Below are 8,023 nucleotides of genomic sequence, written 5' to 3' on the forward strand. Positions count from 1 at the left end.
GGCACCTAGAGCATCTATCCCCTGGGGGACTCCCCCAATGCACTGCACTCAGTGCATTGTAGAATACCTGGTGGCTGGGATGTGTCTTCCCAGCCCTCTGGAGCTTGATTGGGAGCAAACTCTGAGTGCACCTTTTCTGACTGTCTGGGGGAAGGTTGGGTTTGCATTGCCTTCCACCCATCTGGTAGGTAATGTGAGTAGCTGCAGGGTCTGTTCAGTAATTTCACATGTGGATCAAAGTCTAGTCCATCCAGGTGTGTGAACCCTGGTGTGACAATATACTGGTCAGAGTGTTCCCCAATGTTTTTGTGCACATTAGGAAGATAGCAGCTTGTGGGTTTCAAACTTCAGTGGTTTGCTTTTCTCTTTCACAGCTAATCCTCTTATTCCCAAGTGACCACTGAATTAGGCTCTTCCTAGATTGGGGTAAGAGAAGAACTGACTTTAGAAACAATGTGGAATAGAGGCAAATGTCTTTGTCTTGTAGCTGAGATTCCAAGTTCCCTCTCTGGCATCTCCAAGACAGGGCTGAGAGAGATTCCTGCCTGCAACCTTGGAGAAGCCACTGCCAGTCTGTGTAGACAATACTGAGCTAGGTGGACCAATGGTGTGACTCAGTATATGGCAGCTTCCTATGTTTATTTGGTAAACTATATTGCTTCTCCTTACCAATTCCTGTTTGGAGATTGCTCTAAGGTAGTGTCAGCTCAAGTCACAGATGAAGATAAGAACATAGGAAGCTGCCATATACTGAGTCAGACCTTTGGTCTATCTAGCTCAGTATTGTCAGCCCTACCTTGGAGATGCCAGAGAGGGAACTTGGAACTTAGATACTCTTCCCAGAGCAGCTGCATCCCCTAAGGGAAATATCTTAGTGCTCACATACAGATCCAATCAAATCAGACCTTGCTTCCCTCCAAAATTAAACCAGTACAATTCTTCTTCCTCCAGTTATATAATCTCCACAACAGAACCAGCTAGAGAAATAATTATTACCACCTAGTGCCCAAGCATAACTTTTCTAGGCCTGGTACAAGCTTGTTCCACCCCCACATAAAACTTTATAGGTTTCCAGAAATGTGCGAATTGGTGGTATCGTCTTAGTTCCCTTTGTTTCAGCTCCTTCCATTCCTGTCATCCCACCTTATAGTTAAATCTAGGTGTTTGTTTATACATTTAATCATACATAAATAAAAATAGCCTTTAGACATTGTTCCCTGTCCCTGGGGCCACTTCTGTGTGCTCTGGCAACCACAGGTCTAACTTTTTTACTCACATCTGTTCTAGTGCCTAAAAATCTTACCAGCAGCACCAACTCCCTGGCTTATTGTGATGCTTGTCCCTCCTCAGACGGCACATGCTGTTGCCTCCTCCTGCCTATTCACAGGGAATGCCAGCAGGAACCAAGAACCTCAGGATCTGTGCTCTTGAAAGAGCATGGCCCAGAAATGCAATGGAGGCATACATCTCTCAGCTATAAGTCCTAATGTTTCCTGCACAAACACATCAACTCTCTCTCTGCAAAGTGGCAGAACTGGGCCAGCAGTTCACTGCTTAGAGTGTTGCTTGTTTTGTTCTAAGGACAAGAAAAACAGGACAGCACCAAAGGGAAAAGACGAAGAGTATATGGGAATAGAAAAGTACTTTTTACAAAAACCCCAATACGTTTTGAGCTGTGTACTCTTCATCGGCTGGGGTGGGGATCAAGAAATAACAGCGTTCCAAAAGATACTTCTTGCTTTATATATGTCAAACAATGTGGCAATGTGACTGCAGTTGACAACCCAAGGAGCAATTTCTACAAATGTTTATATACCGCTTTTCAACAGAGTTCTCAAAGTGGTTTACATGGCAAAAGAAAAAGACAGTTCCTTGATCCAAAAGGGCTCACAAAGGAGGTACCAACAGCAGCCACTGGAGGGACGCTTTGCTGTGCTGAATAAGTAGTTGCTCTCCCCCTGCTAAATATTAAGAGCATCACCACTTTTAAGAAGGTGCAGCTTTATCTAGTTAGCAGAAAAATGAGCTACACAAGAAAATAAAACTAACCAGAAGACCACATTATCGGGGAATGAAGGTGGGGCACAAACAACAAGTTTCATATCCACAGGCATTTATCTGTCCATTGCCGGAGGGAGATGCCAAGTCAGGCTATACAGGGCATTATATCCCCAAGAGCAGTTAGAAGGGGAGGTCAGTTGAATGGCTTTCAGCTCAGCGCATTAGAAGCCATGGCCCACGATCCCATCTCACCCTATTGAGGGAAGGCAGCCCATGCTCCGGCTTTAATATTCTATGACTTCACATCATGCACAGGGCTCATCTTCATAGGCAATGGCAATTCCCCGTCGTCCCGCCACAGCTTTTGTGACTGGCGTCTGGCCCAGCTGCTGCTCCAGCCCCTGCCAGCTCCGTGACTCGAGGAATGAGGCTAAAACAGAAGAGAGGCGTTATTACCATTGCAGGAACTATTTCCCCAAATTGCATTCCAGACATCTTTCAAAAGGGACCGGAGCTAACGGCATGCTCCATTTTATCGATGAGAGATGTAATGAGAACCATTGCCCTTTATTCTGCCCTCTCTCAGTAGTCACCTAGGACACTGAATGGATTCAGAAAAGCTTGCTATTCAATTGCCAATTGCAATTTTCAGACTAGCATGAGCTTTTGAAGTCTTCATCGCATAACTGGCTTCAAGACAACCTTTTAATTGCCTAAGAGTAGCAGCCATGAGTGGAAAGCAAGAACCTGTGTGATTAGCTTTATCACCATGTTGGTGGACTCAACAGATCATGGCTTCATTCTGGTTAAGAGCACTGATCCAAGGCACATACCTGCTGGGCTAATTTCAGCTATGGCATGACTATGGCTGCGGCAAGTCACAGCAGTGCTAGAGGTTGGCTCTGGGTTTGGTGCAGGAGAGAGACAAACTGAACGTAGCTCCCCGGTGATCAGAGAAATATCTGGTTCACTGTCAGCTTCTGAAACCTTGCTTGGGAAGGGGATGTGTTCACATGCTCCTGCAGATATTGAGAAAGGAAAAGAGCAGCCAAGTTAGGCACCTACAGGGGAAAAAAGCCCTCCCTGCTTGATACTCATCTAAGGACTGAATCAGACATCCAGAAATAGCACATGGCATAAGTTTTCATGGAACATACCACATCTAACTGCAGCTGTAGTGGTGGTGATGTCTGTATGCACCCTCATGTAAAAGGTCTTCCTGCTGATGGCCTCTGTGTGGGTGTAGGTGGATGAGGGTGGGGGCAGGGCATTCTAATAGCTATTGCTGCAGTAGATCATGTTCTTGGAGCAGAAAATGAGCACTGAGAGGACTGCAGATCTTACAGGTCATAGGAATAACCTTATATTGTCCATCTATTTCAGTATGGTCTACTGTGACTGGCAACAACTCTCCAGGATTTCAGAGAGGGGTCTTTCACAGCCCTACGTGGCGATGGCAAGAATTGAACCTAGGACCTTTTGCATGCCAAGGGTGTGCTCTGCCATTGAACTATGGCCTCATCCAGAAGTCTGAAATCACAATTCATCTTCCGAAGAATCCATTTTCATTATAGTAAACCAAGTCTGAAACCCCTATGGCTGCAGACAGAAGCTGGAACGTATAAACAATTTCCAATAGTCAGAGGGTGGGGCTCAAGGCTCTGCTATATAGAAGGAGCTCCCAAAGACACATGCATAAGCAGCTGGACTCATTGTGTGTAGCCCGTACCTATTACCCCAGCACACATCCTATGTTACCTGGCAGGAGGTTGCGGAAATCAGTGATGTAGCTGCCTGTCCAGGCCCGTGCTGGATTGCAGGCCATCTCCATCTCATAGGGTGTGACTAAGGGTCGGTAGAAGTCAGCAGAGTCAAGCAAGGAGTTCTGGGGGCAGGCCACCAACACAAAGATCTCAATCTCTAGAAAGTTTGCTAGCTTTGCAGGGTTCGGTTTACCCACAGCAAGTGTATAGGCTCGTTTGCCCGCCCGGTGAATGACTCCTCGCAGATGATCCAACACAGACAAGTAGTCTGCCACACCAAGAGTGCCCACCACGATGCCCACCACTTGGGCATCCCGTGCACGTTCTACCAGATAGAGGCGCCGTCGCAGTGCCCGGTTCACATCCAGTGTTTCCCACCGTCCTTGTCCTGTTCTGGGGTCAAAAGAACTGAAGGAGCACTGGTTCCAGCTCAGCATGAAGTTTGTGAGCTCTCGGCCTTCACAACCCACATAGAACATGGTGTAGTTCTCAAGACCGTGCTGTTTGTCCACTGCAAAGTGCCGCCCAAATTGCTGCACCAGTCCAGAAACTGGCTGGGCCAAGTCAAGAGCTTCTTTGTTATCCAGTTGGGAGAAAACCACGTTGGGGTAGATGGACTGCAGCTGCGTGGCCAAGTTATCTGAGGAGAAACAGCGAAAAGTCATGCACATCTAGCCACTGAGATAGTACAAACACTCAGCTCAGCATTTTCTCACTGCCTACACAGCAAGCTTCCTCCATCAATAAGGAGGGTTCCCAAGCCTAGACCGATAGGGGAGGCTAGGGATTGGGTTTAAGGCATGTGAGCAGAGCCAAGTTAAGAGCTGAACACTGAGGTAACCAGGGTCAGATCAAGATTGATTGAATCCTAAGATAGATGATTTTCAGAGGTCCTATGGACTGTGACAACTCCTCTCATCCCCAGGCCAGAAAGATAACTGGGAACACTTATTCTAAAGCAGGGCTGCTCAGCTTTGGCCCTCCTGCAGATGTTGGCCTACAACTCACATAATCCATGGCTATTTGCCATTGTAGCTGGGAATTATGGGAGTTGTAGTCTAAAAACAGCTGGGGGGGGGGCAAAAATGAGCAAGCCTGCAATATCTTTTTAGCTTTTCTCACTTCTGCTCTCCACTACAGTGCCCATGTAGACACCATTAAAGCCTTTTAGCAGGTACCTGCAATTCTTCCAGAGCTATTTACACATCAGCTGGCACCTTCCTGGGCTCATTCAAGGAATAATCTGCCCTGAAATATGGGTTTGCTTTATATATAATATTAGCATGTAGTGGTACTAGTTTTGCCGTAAGATGTGTTCTTGCTAAACAAACAGCAAAGCTACCATCCTAGTGCCAAATGTGTGGGAGGAGGGTTGCAGTGGTACAGAGAGAAACTGACACTTGTCTGGATGTTCTCTCTAGTTAATGCAACCCTGGGAGCAACAAAAGGGCTGCAGGCTAGGACTGAAGGAAACAGGTAATGTTGAAAAGACACAAAGGCAGGGTTAGTAGGGGAACACAGTTTTGGATTAGAGAATGTCCATGGAAACCACTTTCCTGTCCTAGCCTCAGATACCTCTTGCTTGCCCTTCCCTACCAATGGAACACTAGGATGTATTTATGCTTCATTTCCACATTGCAATCCACCTGGTCTTACCAATAGCATGAGAATAGGCCACATCACTCAGCACTACCACATGAGCTTGAAAGTCGGGGTGCAACTCTCGGAAGACCTCTGCACAGCGCATCACATCCAGGGGCTGCCGGCCAAACACATGTAGCACTGGGAGTTTGCGGCATGGGCTCAAGCAGGCAGGGCCATAGTGGACCACAGCCTCTGCACCCACATGCTCTGCTGCCACCTCGTCCACACAGCAGCTAAAGAAAAGCAATAGCATTAGCTATGGAAATCTAAGGACAACTTGCACTAAACATGTGCTGCCCTAGTATCCAGCAAAATAGCAATTCCTTCAACATAAAGGACTGCATTTCCTTTATAGTCAGCTGCTGAGCATACTCAGAGCCCCAGGCATAGTAGCACTTGGAAATACGGTATCTTTGTACTCTGTGAGTGAGGCCTAGGATGTAGGAAGAGGGGAGTGTCTAGGGCTCATGATCTCTAAGCCCCAGCTTCCTGATGCAAGGCTGAGGTAACCCACAGAGACAGGTGAGAGACTACTGAGCAGAATGAAGTGGAAATGGGGGGTGGGAATCATAACAGTGGCCGAGCATCTGTTTTGCATGCTGAAAGTCCCAAATTCAATCTCTGGTATCTCCACATATGGCTGGGAAAGAATTCTGCCTGAAACCTTGGAGAGTCACTACCTAGTAGCGTAGACCAGCCCTGTACAACATAAGGCCCAGGGACTGGATGTGGCCCAGAGGGAGATTTTTGCTGGCCTGCAGGTAGCCAGCAACAGCAGGAACCACAAACCTTAGCATTTGTGTTTGGCTGGAACAGTCAGGTGTCCCACTGACTTTGCTGGGACAGGACTTATTTTCTGGTCACTGTCCTTAGTTATAATTGTGGGTCCCTGGGGGGAGGTAATTAGTAATTGCTTTAATTAATAACTTTAATCTGTTTTAGATGTGATGTATTTTATCTTATGTACATTGCCTAGGGATGCACATGTCAAGCAGGACAGAAATATGATAATTAAACTGCAGCAATCAATGCACCAAAAATTGACCTTGGACCCCCATACATCATGTCGTGGTAGTTTCCAGCCCATTGGGCCATTTGAGTTGTGCACTGCTGGCGTAAACAATACTGATCTAGATGGACCAATGGTCTGAGTTGGTGTAAGGCAGCTTTCTATGTGTCTACAAAACTTTATCACAAGAGTCTCCATGGTGAGTATATATCTAGGGTGGGATTTCTCAGCAACCATACCTGCCATATGATGTGTCCCCCAGGATGTACATTTTGGCACCAGTCGCTTCTTCCATCCTGGCAGCAACAACTGCTGAATCTGACAAGAGTTCATCAGGGAACTGCAGAGCAACCTATGACAAAAGCCCAAGGTAATTCTTCTATCTACCATTAACAGCACAGAGAAACTAAAAAGATTACTCTTCTCTCCCCATTCATCTCATGATTCAGGACAGAGCTCACAATACACCTTAACACATTTTCATGACAACTACATTATTCCTTGACAGAAACCTATCACAAGCCAGAGACAGAACTGCCATTCATGCCCATAGCCTTCAGGGGATTCTTTTACCTTGGTGAAACCATTATCAGAAACAAACGCAGTTGCTCTCTTCAACTCATAAAACTCGTCTGCCTCAATGGTGGGAGGACGGCTGCCTGCTCCTGCTGGAATCACACCCCGTTGCATCACCTCAGCTCCATCACTGCTAAATGGTGTTGCCATCTTGACCTAAATCAAAACTACAAAAGGAAAGAACGATTTATGACAATATCTAAGTTTTGGTAGAAGTAGCATGATCGGGCAGGATGATCTCAAGGCTTTAACACCACACACAAAAGTGGGCTTGGAATCTCCAGGAATCAGCGGCAATCTCTAGACAACTATTGAAAGCAATCCTGGAAAGTACAATGGTTTGGTATTATGAAAGAAATATTGCGGTGGTGGGGATCTTCAGGGATAGGCTCAGAGTTGGCAAACCTACACAGGTCAGCACCTCTATATTAATAACTCTGGAATAACACTTCTCTCCAGACCTTTTTATTGCGTAAAATAATAGGAAAAAAGTTGCAACTATGGAATAGCTAAAACGCTTTGCTTCCATACGAACATGCACTAGAATTAGCACTTGATTCAAAAGGATGCACTGAAGGGGACGATGGGAAAAGAGAAAAGTGCAGTGAAGTGGATTTCATGGGTTGTGAAAAGAGAAGCTCTACCACCACCAACCGCTGCGCCCCATCATAAACCCGGGCTCACCTACAAGAACCTCTCAACACCTGAACCACACGGCCCGGATACCCCCCTACACAGCCTTACCTCCGGGGCGGGGACCAAACCATGCAATTAAAGCACCAGATTCATTTTCTTGCCGGAACTCGTATGTATGCATCCTCTTTTTTCGATCTATACATATTTCTCCCCGTGACTTCCTCCTCACGTAATTCGCAAGGGATGTGGTAGCCAATAAAATACCGCGACATAGAAAAGCCTTCAGAAAATTAAAAGAACGAAGCAAATGGTAGGTTGTATGCGTGGTGCATTCTGGGTCTTGGAGTTTCAGCCTTTCTCGACCCTAACCAATCGCCCAACCCCCCGAGGGCCA

The 8,023-nt window shown here is 46.5% G+C and overlaps 1 protein-coding gene across 2 annotated transcripts; it reads right to left on the minus strand.

The window, feature by feature from the left end:
* Positions 1-1,719: 1,719 nt before the first annotated feature.
* On the minus strand, positions 1,720-7,940 carry DPH2 (diphthamide biosynthesis 2). Of its 2 annotated transcripts, none has more exons than XM_053250922.1 (7): positions 7,738-7,940; positions 6,991-7,160; positions 6,657-6,769; positions 5,421-5,641; positions 3,760-4,404; positions 2,835-3,020; positions 1,720-2,431 (listed from the first exon to the last, which is right to left on the minus strand). In XM_053250922.1, the coding sequence occupies exons 2-7, from the start codon at positions 7,141-7,143 to the stop codon at positions 2,307-2,309; spliced, it is 1,443 nt and encodes a 480-aa protein (XP_053106897.1). In that variant the 5' UTR covers positions 7,144-7,160; positions 7,738-7,940; the 3' UTR covers positions 1,720-2,306. The 2 variants fall into 2 exon arrangements, with proteins under 2 accessions (XP_053106897.1, XP_053106898.1); XM_053250923.1 differs by lacking the exon at positions 7,738-7,940 and adding an exon at positions 7,678-7,724.
* Between the last annotated feature and the right edge of the window lie 83 nt (positions 7,941-8,023).

Source organism: Hemicordylus capensis, chromosome 4 (assembly GCF_027244095.1).
Source record: "Hemicordylus capensis ecotype Gifberg chromosome 4, rHemCap1.1.pri, whole genome shotgun sequence".
Classification (NCBI taxonomy): Eukaryota; Metazoa; Chordata; class Lepidosauria; order Squamata; family Cordylidae; genus Hemicordylus; species Hemicordylus capensis.

Bases quoted from the DNA above. Each gene is read 5' to 3' on its own strand.
- DPH2 (XM_053250922.1), bottom strand. From the start codon at position 7,143: ATGGCAACACCATTTAGCAGTGATGGAGCTGAGGTGATGCAACGGGGT. The intron at 5,642-6,656 runs GTATGGTTGCTG...GCTTTTCTTTAG, and splicing joins GGGGACACATCATATGGCAG to CTGCTGTGTGGACGAGGTGG. The intron at 2,432-2,834 runs GTATGTGCCTTG...CTTCTGTTTTAG, and splicing joins AGCTGAAATTAGCCCAGCAG to CCTCATTCCTCGAGTCACGG.